Here is an 18,942-nt window from a genome sequence, read left to right as displayed (position 1 = left end):
ATTAAGTGATTAAACCCAGTGTTTTGGTTATTTTAAAAATGTGCTTACGTCTTAACATTTTTAATTTAATCCACATCAAGACAAAAACAGCTTTGTGACTTCTTCATGACCAACAAATAACCCCTGAGCCAATGGTGTGGAAGAAAAGCAACTAGTCTCTTGTACTGCAACAGTTGAAAGGAATCTTCTCATGTTATTATGATAGAAGTTGTTTAAGAACTCTTACTTTATATCTATTTGTTGAAGTGATTTATCACTTGGTAATGATTGTCCGAGATGATTAATGCAGTGCTACATTTTGGAGAATGTATAATAAGATGATAACATAATTAGTATGTGTTTTACATTCATCCAACACAGTAGAAAAGGTCTGGCCAACAGTCATTCATCATCCTAAAAAAATAAGGCTCAGATGGGGAGACAATTATTATAATGCAATGGTAATGATTGTTTGAGGCATTAACCAGCTTATCTAATGTCATGGACAAAGCAGACTGCAGTTATCAATCTTGCAATCATTACTTACACTTTTTATTAACTATAAACTAGCATCTATTCTGATAACATGTACAAAAAGGTTAACACACCTGGTATATTACAGCAAGTGTCATTTCCCTTTAATGTACACATTTGTTTAACCTCATTGTCCTGGTTGCCATGCATGACAGTGGAATCTTTTTTGGCCTCTGGGCTTTGTTTGTTAATCTCTTTATTTCCAATGTTAGCTTTGTACCTGTCACTTAGAGCATTTGAGAGTGAGCATGATGGACCTCGGTGTCTCGCTCAAGGACACTTAATCATGAAAGTGGCTGTTAATGGACCGGCGAGGCACTTAATGGTTATGATGGGTGTTACGGGTGTTGTTGTGTCGAGCCTATGTACTGTGGACTTATGAGAATAAACAAGGTAAAGGACACTAGTGGCATCGTAAATATTTCAAAATGAAGTTATTTTCCTTGTTATTCCCCCTGTACCAAACCAGCCCCGCAAATCTCCCTGTCTCCTCAGAAATAGGCTGAACAATGACAGAGAGAGAAGATTAACAGACGAGTCCCCGCTCTGCCGGCTGCTGGGGAGGGAGCAGAGAGCGAGAGATACAGGGAGATAAGACAACATAAACATCCATTACATTCACAAATGCAATATGTGCCTCTAAAAAAACACACAAATAGCATCAACAATAACTAAAACATTCACAATTATGACCGCACTAACATGACACACACAGAAAAAACACATATCTGCTTTCCATCATACAAACAGTGTAGCATGTAGACAAACAGGAGCAGATTCTTATCTTACTTATTTCCTTTCCCTCCTAACACCAACAGAGGCTGTTTCTTTCAAGCAGAGACAAGCCAGCTTTATGATGTTACCACACAATTGTATACATACGACACATTTCATTAATGTCTAGTATGTGTTCATGGGTATAGGTTCATTCCTTATTTTGCAGACAATGGTTTTCACCTTCACAACAAAGACAAAATAAAGCATCTCTGCTTGCCCTGCCTAATTTGAACCAATTTACTGCAACTGCTGTTTTTATGAGGGATAAGAGTCACCTTGAGCCTTTGTAGTCAAATCCCACCAGCTATTTTCCACGCCTCTAATCCATACATTGCATAACATAGCAAGCTCTCCATGTATTCCTACTAGTGCCCTAACTGCTGCAAAGGATGAGGTAGACTCAGGGGGAGAGAGGGGGATGGGGCACAACATTATGCAACATATATGAGGTATAAAGTAAATATGAGAATACTTTATTTTCAATACACTGTGATATTTTTAAATAAAAGTCAAACTCACAGCTTCTGGGCTTTTTCTGGAGAACAAGCCGAGAGAAATAACATAAATGTGAATGACACAACAAAAAAGGAATTAAAGCAGATTCTATTTTGTGGAATGCTTTTTTCATTTTGAGATAAGCTTGTGTTGTGTTCTGTGTAGACATCCATTTGTTCATTGGGGTTGTGAACCCAAAAAAGGTTGAGAAGCACCATGTTGCGTAACGCACCAAACACCGTCCACATCACTGCATCCATCCAAAATAAGCACTGATTCAATCAGACATCAATTGTACCCAGGTACAGGGCAGGGATGGACTTCATCAAAATGGAGGACAGTGGAGTCGGCTGAATGTGACTTCATTCCATTGTAATCATCTAACCCAGTGACAAATCCCCAGACAGTAACCCTCTCGTTTATGTTTGGCCCTTTTACAATCATTTCTCAAAACAGTTTTTCTTGTTAGTAGACTAATTTTCTCAAAAATAATCTCAATTTCTCTACCATTCCCCCTTGTTAGCTGTCTGTTTAACCCCTCTACATTTGACATGATTCATCTACCCATCTCTCAGCTTACTTACATCCCTTTACCTTACATTCCCCCAACCTCCCACTGTTACTAACCATCTCTCCTAATCCCCCCGCCTCCAACAGATTCAATGCTTCAGTTTCCTCTTTTTATCCAAACCCTTCCCCTCTCCATATTATCTCTCCTTACTCTAATCTTCTGTCACATCCCTCAACCACTGCACATTTATTCTCTTTCCTTTATGTCTCAACACTCCTTCTTATTTCTTCAATGACCCAGCACCACAGGCCTTACCAGGTATGGGCCACAGTGAAGCGTCGTCTCTGTCTGATGCTCTTGTTGACCATCAGCTTGCGGAAGAGGCGCGGGGAGCTTCTTGGGGACAGTTTGGGAGACGTGGCGCCCCTCTTCCCTCCCCCCACACCTGGGATTTTGGGAGGCTCTAGCTCCAGGTGCATGTGCTCCTTGAATGTCCGGATGCAGGAGTCCATGTCAACGCTCAGCTCGTTGGATGACATTCCCACAGGCTGGGTTCAGTCTTTCTGTCCTCTTACAAATGCAGTCCCTTCCTGTTTCACTTCAGTCATCAGCTGCTCATGTACAGCCTATTTCTCATGATCCAGACACCAGAGAAGTTTGCGCTGGGTTGAAATGTTGTAGCCGAAATATTGAGACTACCTCACACACAAACATTCACCCAGGAAAAGGCCAGCTCACATACCCTTTTGTTGTTTGTGCTGCCTCCTTGCTTTCTATCCTTCCTCCTTTTCTACCGCTTCTTCACGGGTTAAGGGATTAGCCAGCCAGCAGTGGTGCCCTCGCCCTCTCTCTTTCCTTTTGGATAAAGCAACGTGCTTTCCTGCTGGTCTTCTGTTCATCAGAGGTTCTTAGAGGTGCTTTACCCACAGCAGGGTCACATGCAGCTCATACCAGGAGAGAAGAATTCCTCTTTTCTCAACACAGCCTCTCTTCCATTTCCCTCCTGGTGTTGCTGTCTGAAACGTGCTCCCCCCAGTGCTTCTCTGTGTCCCTCTCTCACAGTTGGTGCCTGCTGGATGCCCACCTCAGTACCAACTCTTTCTCTTAGTCCATCCAGGCTGCTTGATGTTGGAGTATTTCCCTTATGAAAGATTCAGAAGGGCTGAACGCTGCTCTCTGCCTCCTCCTGTCTTGTTCTCCCCTCCATCAAGCACCGCTTGACTGACCTCCTCTCTCTGCAAACAGCCCCCACTTATCCGAAAGGCACTCCCGGTGTGGCACAGAGTGACTTCCACTATGCAGAGCCTCAAGTCAGATTCCCTTTCACTTGCACAGTCAAAGTGGTGAGCTGCGCAGAGCAAAGCACGCAGGCAAATGCTTCACTTGCTGTTTCATTCAGAATATACACAAGGAGCTGAGAGCAGGCACGCAGCGAGTGCAAGCCACGCCTCCCCTGTTAAGGATTGGCTGGTGGTTGTTGTGACGACAAGCAGGCAGGCACAGTAACAGGTTGTCACATTTATTATTTATTTTCTGTTTATCTGGGATTTGTGGTAATCTTTCTGATGATGTTGTGACCTTTAGTGAGGCAGGCAACTGGTGAGTGCAGGCCAAGAAAAAAAATTGCAATTTGGATGGGCGATAAAGGCAAACAGCGTAATGCGCATCAGTGAAGAAAAACATACACACTGCAACAAAGGTCAATTCATTCAAATAAACAGTCTAAAGCATGCTACTGACTGAGCCTGTTGTCTCTCTGCAGTAAGAATGAAACCACAAATAACTTATTACATACCGTTTTTTTCTATCACAATTCCACAACACACACACACACACACACACACACACACACACACACACACACACCACACACACACACACACACACACACACACACACACACACACACACACACACACACACACACACCACACACACACACACACACACACACACACACACACACACACACACACACACACACACACACTCTCACTTTTAGCCATCCATAATTCTGTCTGAGTAGAAGCAATTAAACCGTGAGATTGCCTCAGTATGTAGAGAAAGAAAGAAATAATTGATAGAGGCATTTCAGATACACATCCTCACACAGAGGGCCACACTGAGTGATGAAAAGGAGAGAGAATAAGAAGAGCAATGCCTTAAAGGTAGAGGGATGGGAGTATAAGGGAGACAAATCCAAAAGGAACATCAGAAGAGGTAGAATGGCAGCATGACGAATATTGGAAATGTGAGCACTTGCTCGTCTGCTCTGTGGACTGATTTGTTTTGGTTGTGAGTCACTGATGCTTCGGAGCCATCTAGGCATGGAGAGTTTTCTCACTAAATGCTTGCCAATAAAACCTTTGAAAAATAGTCTTACCCAGGATGTTTATAAAGAAGAATATACTTGAAGTAATATGTGTCAACGGGGCACAGCACACTGTGTGTCAGTTAGTGGTTAAAAGTCAGACAACAATGCATGGCATTCCCTGGCTCAGCTATTCAAAGTACAATCACAAAATACAACAGTGGACATAGGATTACAAATAACCATCCTGTAGTTTTCTTACTGACTAATACATCCCAGGAGCATCCAATATGATATGTGAGCTGTCTGCACAGTGTGTGAAAAACTTATGAGAAACTAGAACATACATTCACTTTTCTATTGAACAATGTCAAACCAGAGGCAAACAAAGGAAGCCTACTTCACACTAACTTTGGAGATTTGCAAAGAAGGCCCAAAACAACGATGTTAGCGAGGAATCTGCTGTGTTTAGTAACAACAATAACTGGAGAATGAACAGTTAGGATAAGTAAGAGTCTTGTTGCTAGCACTAGTAGTAGATACATGTTTGACTATAGAGTAACTGTTGAATCTGAGGTCTCAATGGAAAAAGCAGCTCAAGAGAGGATGATGAACAGGTGTGGCACAGGGCTGTACCATCCACTGCAACTTCAAGTGATCTCCTCCATAAATAAACACATGCACAATGAAGAGAGAAGAATCTGTGGATGTGTGTGTTGTAAGCAATTGTTGAATGCCTTGTGGGCAAAGAAGCAAAGGCATTGCTTGATTGCAAGTAAAGGATGAGCATTCATCAGAGAAAATGATTATTGGTAGAGTGAATTGCTGTGTACAAAAGCACACAGAAATAGCAGAAATTAAAAGTGGCAGTAAAGCATAGCTCAGTTAAAACACTTTATATGGGAAGGGAAGGCTGGCTTACACACAAATAAGAATCCTCGTAAAACCTAATGATTAAAATAGGTTGCCAGTCACCACTTACATAGCACATTTACAAACATTGCTTCAGATCAGAGCCAAAGAAACAAAGGCAACACTTGTTACTAATGCCAAATCATTTGATGCTCGCATTAGCATCACTATGTCCAGTGATAGAAAACTGACACTAAGAAAACACTTCATAAAATTAATCAAGGAAGACCAAATTCATACTATTTCTCAATCTGCTTGAATACAAATAGAGCACCAAAAAAAAAATGAACACAAAACACCTACAAAAAATGTGAAATACTATTGCTGGCTCTTGACATTAGCAAGATGTCTAACAAAAGATGAATGACAAAGCACAGAAGAGAAAAACCAACATTATAAATCCATTTTATAAGTGATGTTAGATTGAAAGGGATTGAATTAGAGTGACTGGGCCATTTCATTCTGCATTAAAGTCCGGATGTTACACCCTGAAGAGCTTGAATGAAAGCACACAATGCACGGTCACAGAACAGGAAGAACAGAGATCTAAAAAGGAGCGCTGGCAGCCCTTCACTGGTGGGCTGTGCTCCTTGAACAAGTGAATACTAATAATGGTGTCTGCTGAAATGGAGACTGATAAAAAGGCTAGATTTATTATACAGCCTGTCCTCCTACAAAAAACGACCATATAGGTCGATTGTTCAGCAGCTAAATACGACCCAGAGTCACGTTTGAAAGTGTAGCACCTCTAGTGGTCGTGTAAGAAACAACATGCTCCTGTCGATTGCAAACGCTCCGGAGGGTCGTTTATTCACAAATAACCCTCTCTGGGAAATCCTAAATTGTGGAATAGTTTGGCCATTAAAATGCTTTTTTATTAGATTTCTAGCGAGAAGTGTATATTGTACTTTTATAATCTACGTCCAGTGGATGTGTAGGACAGTTTGATAGATATACGAAGATGATTTGAAGTCTCGCCAGGAGAACGTGTACTGTATATGGGGCAGCTTCCATGTAAAGTTAGCGTGGGTGAAAACAGTATTTCCGGTCTCGAAGTTTTCACAATAAAACCGGAAGTATTCCCCACACTGTCAAATGATTACACAGTGATATCTCCATTACTCATCCACTAAAAAACATGAGTTTATCCTTGTTAATTACACAATATTGATTGGTTTAAATTGTGTACAATGCTTTTGTGTTTTTAACCTTCGATTCGGAGAAACAAATTGTTTTTTCGGAGTTTAGACACTACAGAGTTTCCGAAGACACTACACTAACCAGAATCCCCAGCTATCGTTTGGGACTACAACATCCGCCTTGCTTTACAAACCCCGTGATTAGCCCTCATGCTCTGTGATTAGATGTTGGAGTGGCAGTGCGACAAGGTTACGCCGAGTGTCAAACAGCTCCTTGAAATGGAATGGAACCACGCCAGACTATCCAAAACTGGACTTGGACGGGTCCAGTCAACTAGGATAAACTGATGTTTTTTTAGTGGATGAGTAGTGCAGATATCACTGTTAAATCATTTGATCATTGGTTTTATTATGAAAACGTCGAGACCGGAAATGCTGTTTTCAACCCGTAACTTTACATGGAAGCTTGCCGCATACACACGTTCTCCTGACGAAACCTCAAATCATCTTCGTAATATCTATCAAACTATAGATCCTACATATCGACTGGACGTGGATTCTAAAAGTACAATATATACTTCTCGCTAGAAATCTAATCATAAAGCGTTTTAATGGCCAAACTATCCTATAATTTAGGATTTTACAGAGAGGGTTATTTGTGAATAAACAACCCTCTGTAACGTTTGCATTGAACGGGAGCACTAGAGGCCGACAATTTTAAAACGTAATTATAGGTCGTATTAAGCGCTTAAACAATCGACCCATTTGGTCGTATGAGTTGGAGGACTTGTTGCTATTATAGGCATCTGGCCCATTTCTGAAAATGATTTAAACTAAATGATCAGTCAATTATTAAATGATGAGATTGAAAGGAATGTGCTGATGAATACTGAACACAAAGTATGACAGGTTGAAATATTTAACAAATGGGGGCACTACATAAAAAGTAAAGGGATGACCTAAGTGATTAAAATGATTCCTTCAGGCGGAAATGGATATCTCAACAAAATGATATTGGAATAAATTCAATAGCTCTTGATACATTTCACTTAAACCTACAAATGTCCAATTCATAGTGGTGCTAGTGGAATGGTGAAGGGATTACCAAAGTCAGTAGGAGTCCTCTGTGCACCATAAATGTCTGATATATCTTGAAATCTATGAGATGATAGAACAGTATAGACCAAAGCTTTCAAAAGACTGACCGTTAGCTATTAGCATGTTGATCTGTTTCTATTCTTTCTTAATTTAATTTGGAATCGAGTACCCTTTATACTTTGTTTTCCAAATTAGTTTTTGGGATACGGTGATGGGCATTCCTCTCACATTTTACTGATATTTTACAATGATTATTTTGGATCAAATATTGTATTGATTGTTAGCAGCAACTAGTGCTCTTGCTTTGCTGTGATGTGTTTTTCAGCTTGGCTGTGGATAGTCTTGTTTAAAGGTCACCTAATCATCAGCAAAATCCACTTTTCATGTATTGTATACCAGAGATGGGGACTCGAGTCTGCGACTCGACTCGAGTCGCACTTAAGTCGCACACACAGAGACTTCAGACTTGACTTGGACTCGTGACCAAAAGACTTCAGACTCGACTTGGACTCGTGTGTTGGGACTCGTGAACAATCATTGTGTTTTCTATTGTTGGCGTATTAAAGGTGGGGTAGGTACATTTGAGAGAAACCGGCTCGAGATCGCTAGAATTTGAAAATACACAACCGGAGATAATCTGCTCGAGGCTGCTACTTCCTTATAGAGCCCGCCTCCTCCAACACACACGAACGCGCACATGACCAATGAGGGCACGAGATAAGTTTGTGCCCAGGTGGAAGGCTGACAGGCAGTTAGGCCATCCAGTTATTTTAGCCGGGCTCATTACGCAGACGTGCGCGCCTCTGTTACTACCTCGTAGTAACACAATGGCGACCGGCGGCACACCTGCGGCTGTACCGCTTGTAATTAGGTTCAACTACAAAAACTTCGAACAAAACGCCGGCGGCACCAACAAAAGGAGCGCACACTGCAAAGTCTGCAATATCAAAATCAAGGATGCTGGCGCAACAACGTCGGATTTCATCAGGCACTTGAAAACTCACCCGGAGAGGTCAGTCACATTAACGCATGGACGGTTAGCAAACATGTTTAGCTCAGCATCAGCTATGTAATGTTAACTTAGCTTGCTACTAGCTTTGTAACTGAATATTTGAAAAGATTAGTGAATTGCTTGTCACACTTGTTTCAGTTGAGTGGCGTTGACATCCAACTCTTGACATGACATAAAAAAGGTCGGTAACGTTAATCATTACCCGCTGCCACCATCTACTGGCTAACCTTAAACGTAGAAAAATACATAGTTACATACATAAATACATCTGTCGGTTTATAGGCAGGTTACAGGTTTATTGTTGACCACGTAACGTTAATGTTACAGGTTTATCAGGTTACCATGACACTGGGTTTGAGTGAGAGGATAGAGGATTATGTTTATTAATAGTAGACTTAAAAGATGTCATTAGAGATCCAGTGTAATTAAACAATACGGTTGATACAAAGATGTATTTGACGTATTTCTGATTCTGAAGTGTTTTGCTTATAAGTTGTTTGCATTTAGCTAAAGTGTGATGTTTTTCCTCATATTGCATTGCAATAGCCTGTTTAAAGTGATCATATAACAAACAACTAGTCAGTACTGATACTGTATGCTAATAGATATAGGAGTGATAATAACACAGTAAATGCTTTGAATTTCTTAGATATAGCTGTGCAGTATTCTTAACAGACTGGATAGCAGCAGACAATAGAAGGCTTATTACAACCAGAAGAGACTTGAGACTTTTATTTTTTTAGAGACTTGAGACTTGACTTGGACTCGTGACCAAAGACTTGAGAACTTGATCAAGTCTCACCCCACAAAGACTTGAGACTTGACTTGGACTCGTGACCAAAGACTTGAGACTTGATCAAGTCTCACCCCACAAAGACTTGAGACTTGACTTGGACTCGTGACCAAAGACTTGAGACTTGACTTGGACTTGCAAAAAAAGACTTGTGAACATCTCTGTTGTATACCTAAACATGTGTCCCCTCTGTGTAAAGAGATTCTGAAAATGTCAGGAAAAAAGATTCGCTCTCTTTCTGTCCTGATCCATTTATATAAAAACCTGTCTATTTTAACCACTTTATGATGTCATAACGATGATTTGGCTTGTGTAACCATTAGCCAATAACCAACCAATGTAATGGGAAGAAGATGGGCAAATGTGTTTTTTTATCATGAGTGTGTATGTCATATAGCGATGATATAAACCTTGAGTATGTGATGGGTTTAGGTTCGTTAATGAGAATCCTATGAGTAGCATCTCTTGCTACAAAACAACATATATTCCTCATTTCCTTTATTCAAGCTACATCTCTCAGATAAGTGCAAACATAATGCATTGTGGTTAGACATTAATACACCTGTACTCCTTCACAAAGGATCATACAATAACTCTAAAACTCAAAGAGTTTAATAAGGTATTAAACATTGCCTTGAATAAGATGGAAAGAGGCTGCACAATATGACAAATGCAAATATAAACAAAGGATCAAAGTCAATGGTGATATGAATAAAACACAACAGAGAACAAAAGGGGTTACGTGTGGTCTGTGGAATAATCTGTGATATCCGTAAAGATGAACGAGGGCTTCAAGATTTCAAGGTGACCTTGTTACATTTCCTTTGTGTACAATCCTAGAGAACAGAAAAGGAGTGGTGTCCGCTACAGACTTCTCCCAAGGCTGTTGAAGTATTTTATATCATGTAGACAGTTATCCTATTAACATCCCTGTCAACTCCAAACCTAACAGACAAAACTACTCATACTGTAGGTTGAATTCACACTCACACATGAGAAGATTGCTCTGCAACACAAACTGACAACCAGGAGAGTAGACAAATTAAATACAGATTAAAAACAGATTATTTTTCCACTGAACCAAAACCCTCCCAAAGCCGATGAAACTGTTGCGGACATGAATGCTTGTTCTTAAGCTTTATCATAAAACTGGATCATATTTGCCTATTCAATGTTCCACTATGCTGTATAATCATGCAAAATGATGTTGAAATATTAGAAGCATGTTGACTGTTGGTGTTCTTTGAAGTTTAATTATTATTTTCCAATGCGTCCAAATTAAAGTTGTTGACATGTGTCCAAAACACCAAGATAATCTGCTGATATCCAAAGTAGGTATGTTTGAATCCAAATAGCTAAATCTCAGTGAAATACAAATGTGAATTATTTGCCTGCCTTTGTCTCTGCCTGTGCGTGCTAAAATGAAAAATGTAAGATCCAATGTTGGCTCACTGGCTGTGTGGATTACTCACACAAACACCAAATCTGTCTGGAACACCAGCGGAGAGGGCAGTGCTCGACAACACACCTCAAAAAGAAAGTACACCGAGTGCAGACGAGCCATAATCTGAACGCTGTCATCACGACCCAGGGTGAGGAGCACGCTGAAATCAATAAATGCTTAACCTGAACAGCACATACTAAGGTCAGGTCCTGAGGTATAGTATAGGTTTTTTTACTCCTTTGTTTTCAAAATATGTTTTAAAGAAATCTCTGTGAAATTCAATAAAACTAGAAATGAATAGGAAATCAAACCGCACAATAAGGTTTTTACTTGTTTCCTGACACAGCTTAGACACCACTCCACTTTTGCAGAGTGTGTGTAGTCTATCATCACTGGTAGGTTTGCTGTAGTGTGTCGTTAGGTTTGCTGTAGTGTGTCGTTATCTGAAGCCCTTCAGCCGATAGAGCATGATCATGTTGCACAAGTGAAAGGATTTGGTTTACGGAGATAAGCCGTAGGTGGTGCCAATTTCATTGCTGAAAAAAAGTGGGGCTACAAGATTACTGATTCAATGAGCACCAGCCTTACCTAAAATGGTGAAAAGCAATGTCGAAAATACAATGAAAATGTTAAGTTTGTTTCATGTTTTATTATAATGAACATTACTGAACATCAAATCTCTGTGTAGCAATGAGTATATATACGATGTATTTATGTTTCCGTTCCAACCAATTTAATGTGCAAATCGTAAAAGAATGAAATCGCACCTATAATCTCTGTCCTGTACATGCCAAAGACACCTGTTAATAAACACACATGTATCCAGTTTATTCACCAGTCCCTGACTCAGTTATTGCCACTTATTTACAGGTTTCTTCTGCACCATACTGGCTTTTCTCAGGCGGTGGCACAAGCACACCCAGCCACACACACAATCCATGAGGCACAGTGAACCAATTGTGTGCATCAGCAGGAAAAATAATTGAATCCCAAAATAACTTCTTGCTCCCTCCGCCTCCTTCCAAACATTGATTTAAGCACCTAAATAAGTACAAGGGAAAGAGGGGACTGAGAGGAGACGAGGAGCTGAGCTGATGACGGGTACTTTAATTGTGCCGCAGACATACATATTTAGACATACATATAATACACAGGCACACGCACGCACGCACGCACGCACGCACGCACGCACGCACGCACGCACGCACGCAGCACGCACGCACGCACGCACGCACACACACACACACACACACACACACACACACACACACACACACCACACACACACACACACACACACACACACACACACACACACACCACACACACACACACACACACATCAGGCTTTTCTAGGGAAGGGAGCAATTAGACTTTAGGACCTTCAGGAAGTTTCTGCTGACCCTGACATATAGCAGCAGTGTTGCCTGGAGGAGACGTAGTGTGATAGCTTTTTAAAAGAGAGGAAGGCCAAGAGGTAAAAGTACATGTGGGGAAACATGTCTGCCTCCACCACCAGGGTTACTGACGACTGACACACAGCTCGTCTGCCATAAACTCTGCATTTGCCCAAGCGGACTGAACAGCCACCAACAAACATGCTATTAAGAAAAAAGAAATTCCTTGTATGATTTGATATATATAAAAAGATTATATATTCAAATTACTGCCACAAGCCAACACAAGAAAAGTTTCCGTGCCTCCATGTCTCTGGAAGTGTATTATTCCCCTACCATGCATGCCGTAGCACATTTCACTTGCATAATTTTCCCACTCATCAACCCATTCAGTAACCCTCAGTGTGGAAGCATCTACTCTTCTACTTAGCTTGTTCCTTTAATCTGTCACCAGTGTGTTTGAGTGAATGTGTGTGTAAGCTTGTCCAGTCAACCGTGTACACACTGCTCCCTTCTGGTAGCAATTGAAATTTCAGATCTTCAAACATTCACTCAATAAGCAGGATTTTCTGTTCAATGTGATTCATCAGAGAATGTTATGTTGTGAAGGTAATACATGTATTTCTCATGTGTTTTTTAAGTGTGCTCATTATTTATTTCAATAATAGGTCCTGTATTGCAAAAGACGCAATGCTTAGTCAATAAGTAGATTAAATAAAACGTGATAATTTATCCCTTTTGTTGACATATATATATGTATATTTAAAAAGGTCACCAGACAGGACACATAAACACCCATACACTTAAGTGCAGCACCAATCAGGACTGATGAGCACCAATCTTCCCTGCAGTCCTTATTCATCTCACTGTAAGAAATTAATCACCTGGCTACTCTATTTAAAGTGTTCCTCAAGTGACTCTGGTCCAATCAGGAGTGATTAGCTAGTTTTGTAAAAGCATGTCTGAATTTGACACGACTGGACAACTGGCCGACTGCCCAGAAACTGGCCACTTGCTGTTTGTGTATGTTATCTGAAACTGATACATGGTACCTGTTGCTGTGTGTGCGTGCGTGCGTGCGTGTGTGTGTGTGTGTGTGTGAGGCATGCTGCATAAATAATGAAGCAAGGCAATGTAATCAACAACAGGCTTAGTGCTACATGGCAGCTCAGTCACAAATGCAGAGAGGGCTTCTAACACATTTTCTGAAGCTGAGTCTTTGCTTAGTATAACTGAGGGATCCTGTGGTTTGACAACCAACTTTCTCCAATGATTAGTACTTAAGATTCCATTTATGCAATTGGTGAATGTCAGCCTGTTAGTAGGTTTGGACAGGCATTCCCCATTGACATCTCATATTCATGAAATATTTTCGGATGCTTCACAACCAAAACAAAATCCACATTGCTCCATCAAAAACTGTAGAAAAGTCACGACATAGTCCAGGCTCAAGCATAGAACAACAAGAAAGAGGCTTAGCTACGAAGAGTAGGCCTACACACCTTATAGAACATAAGATGTCAGTGTTGTTCATACACTCATAACAAACAAGGCAGTGTTTCCCATACATTGATTCATTTGTGGCGGGCCGCCACAATTAAATATCGTCCACCACAAAAGGATCTCATAAAAACATTTTTTAAATCTTTCTTTTTTTAAATGTTGGTGGTCTAATGCACTGATTCTCAAATGGGCAACAAGTCCTCCAACTCATACGACCAAATGGGTCGATTGTTTAAGCCCTTATTACGACCAAATATGTCGTTTGTTCAAGCGCTTAATACGACCTATAATTACGTTTTAAAATGGTCGGCCTCTAGTGCTCCCGTTCAATGCAAACGTTACAGAGGGTTGTTTATTCACAAATAACCCTCTCTGTAAAATCCTAAATTGTAGGATAGTTTGGCCATTAAAACGCTTTATGATTAGATTTCTAGCGAGAAGTATATATTGTACATTTAGAATCCACGTCCAGTCGATATGTAGGATCTATAGTTTGATAGATATTACGAAGATGATTTGAGGTTTCGTCAGGAGAACGTGTATATGCGGCAAGCTTCCATGTAAAGTTACGGGTTGAAAACAGTATTTCCGGTCTCGCCGTTTTCATAATAAAACCAATGATCAAATGATTTAACAGTGATATCTGCACTACTCATCCACTAAAAAACATCAGTTTATCCTAGTTAATTATACGACATTAATTGGTTTAAATTCTGTACAATGCTTTTGTGTTTTTCCCATAGGTTTTTCTCTTTCGATTCTGAGAGACACATTTCTGTTTTCAGAGGTTTTGATAGGCTAAAATCACGCCGCAATGCACGTCGGGATATGGTGTTTATGTGATATGAAATCGGAAAACATTAAAAAAATAATAATAATACTTTATTCCGAGTGTTCTTGCTTTTCTCTTTGAAAGTCATCACATAACAGCATTGCAATACACGGTTCGGCTGCATTAAATATTACATATCTGCCCTAGATATGTATTTATAGAGCCCTGATCAGAAGACCTTTTGACAAACTGGAAGAGATTCCGCCAAAACTGAATACGTGACATGGACCATAAATATATCAACAATTAAACAACATCTTCCATTTCTTTTCACACAATACTTCTCCTTGCAGTATCAACACTAATTCGGCTGACTTTTATATTTGATCCAATTAGTAGATAGTCTGTATTTACACCATAACGGTGCACAGCTGATAGAAAGGGACTTTTTTGTAGTTTTTAAAGATATTACTGATTTTCTGAACTACCTTTCCAACTCCTCATGCAGTTGACTGTTGTTGAATAAGTTATATTTGATGAAAACATTTAAATATTAAGAGTAGCCTACATACAAAATAGGGGTCAATGATAGAAATATAGAATGGAAAATATCAAGAAGATACTGTAGTGATCTCTACAATAAAACAGTTTAGTGCAGGACGTCCAAAGATATTAACAGGAGGATGTGCAAAACAGACAAACTGATAAGGCTGAATTTTACTCAGGTGTAACTAAAGTCTGATTTAAGGGTTGTTTATATTTCACATCATTAATCAGAATCTGCAAAGTAACACAAATAAATGTAGTAGAGTAAAAATACCAGGTTAACCTCTGAATTGTAGTGGAGTATAGAACAAAGTAGTACATGCTGCTGTAACAAAAACATTTCCCATCTTGGGATCAATAAAGTATCTTAACTTAAGATGATCGATGGCTACTGCCATATTTGCTAAATGTGCATCTGAACCTTGACAAGTGCATGTTTCAGGCTTATCAATTAACAACAGGAGGGGTCACAGACATAAGACCAGCTGTTAAATAAAGCTCTTCTGACCCATGTATTAATTATATGTTTTAAATTTGATAACACCAATGTGTTTCGTATCCCCTAAACCTCCAGGGATGTATACAGTTTAATACTGGCAACTTCTAATTGTGGGAAATACGAAAACGTCTTTTAAAACTACATTTCCCAGTAGAGACGTGCCATAGAACATGTTGCGAAACACACAATAGCCAGCAAGTGTAATTCTGGGGGGGAGGGCCGGGCTGGACCCGTCCAAGTCCAGTTTTGGATAGTCTGGCGTGGTTCCATTCCATTTCAAAGAGCTGTTTGACAGCGTAACCTTGTCGCACTGCCACTCCAATATCCAATCACAGAGCTTGAGGGCTAATCACGGGGTTTGTAAAGCAAGGCGGATGTTGTAGTCCCAAACGATAGCTGGGGATTCTGGGTAGTGTAGTGTCTTCGGAAACTCTGTAGTGTCTAAACTCCAAAAAAACAATTTGTTTCTCCGAATCGAAGGTTAAAAACACAAAAGCATTGTACACAATTTAAACCAATCAATATTGTGTGATTAACAAGGATAAACTGATGTTTTTTAGTGGATGAGTAATGGAGATATCACTGTGTAATCATTTGACAGTGTGGGGAATACTTCCGGTTTTATTATGAAAACTTCGAGACCGGAAATACTGTTCTCATTCATAACACTCCGTTCGATGTCTCACTATGGGATGCGCCTCATCGCGGAGCAAACAGAAGCATCAATCTCATTACGCCAATCCTGATTGGCCGGTGATTCTTGACGTCAACGTCAGGGGAAATCACCCCCTATAAGTAGCCTGCGCCACAACGCATGCGTCATTCAAACACCTCTTCTCGCTTCAGAGCACATCTCGAACGGTAGCCGGGCTAGCTTAACAGTCCACAGACTGAACCCAAAGCTAATTTCGGTCGACGGGCGTTAGCCGGCTACCCTATTCTCTCTCAGAAGAAGTACCATAGTCAACCTCGCAAAATTCTTCCTCTGGAAGTAAGGTAAGATTTTGACTTGCAAGTTAGCAACACACCAGTTGCTAGCTTGTGCTTTTTTCCCTCACTGCCGACACCACGGTAGCGAGGACGTTTTTTATTCTTTTTTTCTTCCCCGGAAGATAAAAGGATTTAAAGAATATTGCCACACCAGGTAATATTCTTTGAGAGGAAAAGACCCACACTACCTTTTTTTCTCCGGATAAAGGACAGTCTGGGACACTTTTTTTCGACATACCTGTTAAGAGCGGGTCCTCTCCATGGACGCCTCTCTCCCTCACACCAGAGGAGTCAGGGACTCGAAGGCTCGGTTCTGCAACTGCGGGTTGAAGATATCAGGCACAGACTCACACCAGGTCTGCTCGTCCTGCCTCGGGCTGGAACACGCCCAGGAGGCTATCGACGACCCCGGCTCGTGCGGGCATTGTGCCCACCTCACCATAAAGAGCCTTCGCCGACGGTTAGCACGACAAGCTAGCCTGTCGGGACAGGATCCCCTCATGTCCACTGGTTGGCCGGCTGGCAACCAAGACACGGGGGCGTCCGCCGCAGAGACTGAGTCCCTCGCCTTCACGGCCTGGGGCTCATCAACCGCGGCAGCCGCGGAACCGGTTTCCCACGCCATATCAGGCCGGGTCCCGGTGGCGGCAAAGGACGCGGGAACGGGACCCCACGCTATACCAAGCTGGGGCTCCCGACTGGACCTCACCATGGTTTCACCCGCGGAGGATGTCCTGGAATTAAATTACATGGAGGACGAAGAGGATGCCTCTGAGTTCCTCCTGTCTGATTCGGACGAGCAGGAAGACGACGTCTTCATGTCACCAGCTCAGGCTGCAAAGCCTGGAGCGAAGGCTGCTCTCTCGGGCGATAGCACACCAGCTTCGCCCTGTCTCAGTATGGACCTACAAGCCGTGTGTCAACGTGCTGCGGCCAGACTAGACATCCCATGGCCCGAAGTGGCCAAGGAGACCTCCAGGTCCCGTTACGAGGGAAAACTGTTTTTCCAAACAACGAGGACAAAGAGACAACTCCTCCCGGTCTTCCCGGAGATGTTGGATGAGGTGTCGGTCTCGTGGAGAGACCGGCCCTTTAGCAACAAGGCCCCAATCCAGGGTGCCTCCTCCCTTGACTGTGACGGTATGGAGAGGCTCGGCCTGCTCCACATACCGCCTATGGAACCGCTGGTGGCAGCCCACCTCCTACCGAGGATGGGCCCGTCACCGAGCAGGAACCCCACACTGCCAGCAAAAACAGACCGATTCCAGTCGACCATGACGGAACGGGACTACAAAGCTGCAGCGTTGTCCGCCAGAGCTCTGAACGTTTCCTCGATGCTAACCGCGTACCAAGCGGAGCTCTGTGAGGATCTGTCGAGCGATTCTGGACCGGCCACTCTGGACGAGATAGCCGCGGTCACAGACATTTGTCTCCGTGTCCAACGCTGCGCCGTCCAGGCCACGGGCAAAGTGATGGGGATCATGGTGGTGCAGGAAAGAGCTAGATGGCTCAACCTCACCAACCTCCCGGACGGGGATAAAGAAGATGTGCTGGATATGCCCATCGTTCCCGAGGGAATTTTCGGCTCCGCTCTCGCTTCCATGCAGAGGAGGTGCGAGTCGAAAAAGAAGGAAGACGAGGCCCTCCACCTCTGTCTCCCTCGAAGGGTCCAGCCGATGCCTCCGCAACAGCGACCCTTCGCCCAAGCTGCTCCGAACCCTGCTGGGTCTAGAGTACCAGATCAGCAGAGGTCGCAGCCCGCCCCGAGTCCCCAGCCCAGGCAGGAGACGAGGGCGAGTTGGTCTAGAAAATCTCCGGTCCCGGCTGCAGCCCAGGCGCAGCCAACCCAGAATGTCGGCCAGCAATCAAGGAGGAAGAAGCGAGCGGCATGACAGCCCCTCCTTCTCCCCTCTGTGACAGAGCTGGAAGTTCCTTCTCCGGCTCGAATTGTGTTCCCGCTGCCTCGAGAGATGCCTCAACGCCATCCTCAAGTCCGCACAAAACACATGTCACATCATTATTGTTTGAATAAACCATTTTTCGCTGACGCATCCAGGCTTCGGCCAAGGGCGCAGCTCAAAAAAATGAAAAGAAAAACAATAAACAGTCCGTTAACCATAAATCCCCTTCTGAGAGCAGCTACGGCCTCTCTCAAAAGGCGGATAATAAACGGGTCTGTGAAGGCACCACCGCCACGCGCATGTGCAGTGCCGGTTGGGGCTTTAAGGGC

General features: G+C 42.3%; 1 protein-coding gene across 4 annotated transcripts in view; it reads right to left on the bottom strand.

Moving 5' to 3' along the window:
• pde4ba (phosphodiesterase 4B, cAMP-specific a) overlaps positions 1–18,942 on the bottom strand; it is a 220,364-nt gene that overhangs the window by 126,726 nt on the left and 74,696 nt on the right. For 2 of the 4 annotated variants that reach the window (XM_071202917.1, XM_034081365.1), the window contains exon 1: positions 2,612–3,679. The exons of the other annotated variants lie outside the window; for them this stretch is intronic. In XM_071202917.1, the coding sequence (XP_071059018.1) occupies positions 2,612–2,835 (224 nt within the window). In that variant the 5' untranslated portion in view covers positions 2,836–3,679. Of the gene's footprint in view, positions 1–2,611; positions 3,680–18,942 lie in introns of those variants that run through there. 4 annotated transcript variants of the gene reach the window in all.

The sequence above is a fragment of the Pseudochaenichthys georgianus genome, chromosome 4 (assembly GCF_902827115.2).
Source record: "Pseudochaenichthys georgianus chromosome 4, fPseGeo1.2, whole genome shotgun sequence".
In the NCBI taxonomy this organism is placed as follows: Eukaryota; Metazoa; Chordata; class Actinopteri; order Perciformes; family Channichthyidae; genus Pseudochaenichthys; species Pseudochaenichthys georgianus.
Note: the sequence above shows the minus strand (reverse complement) of the source record. Positions and strands in the feature narration are given on the sequence as shown.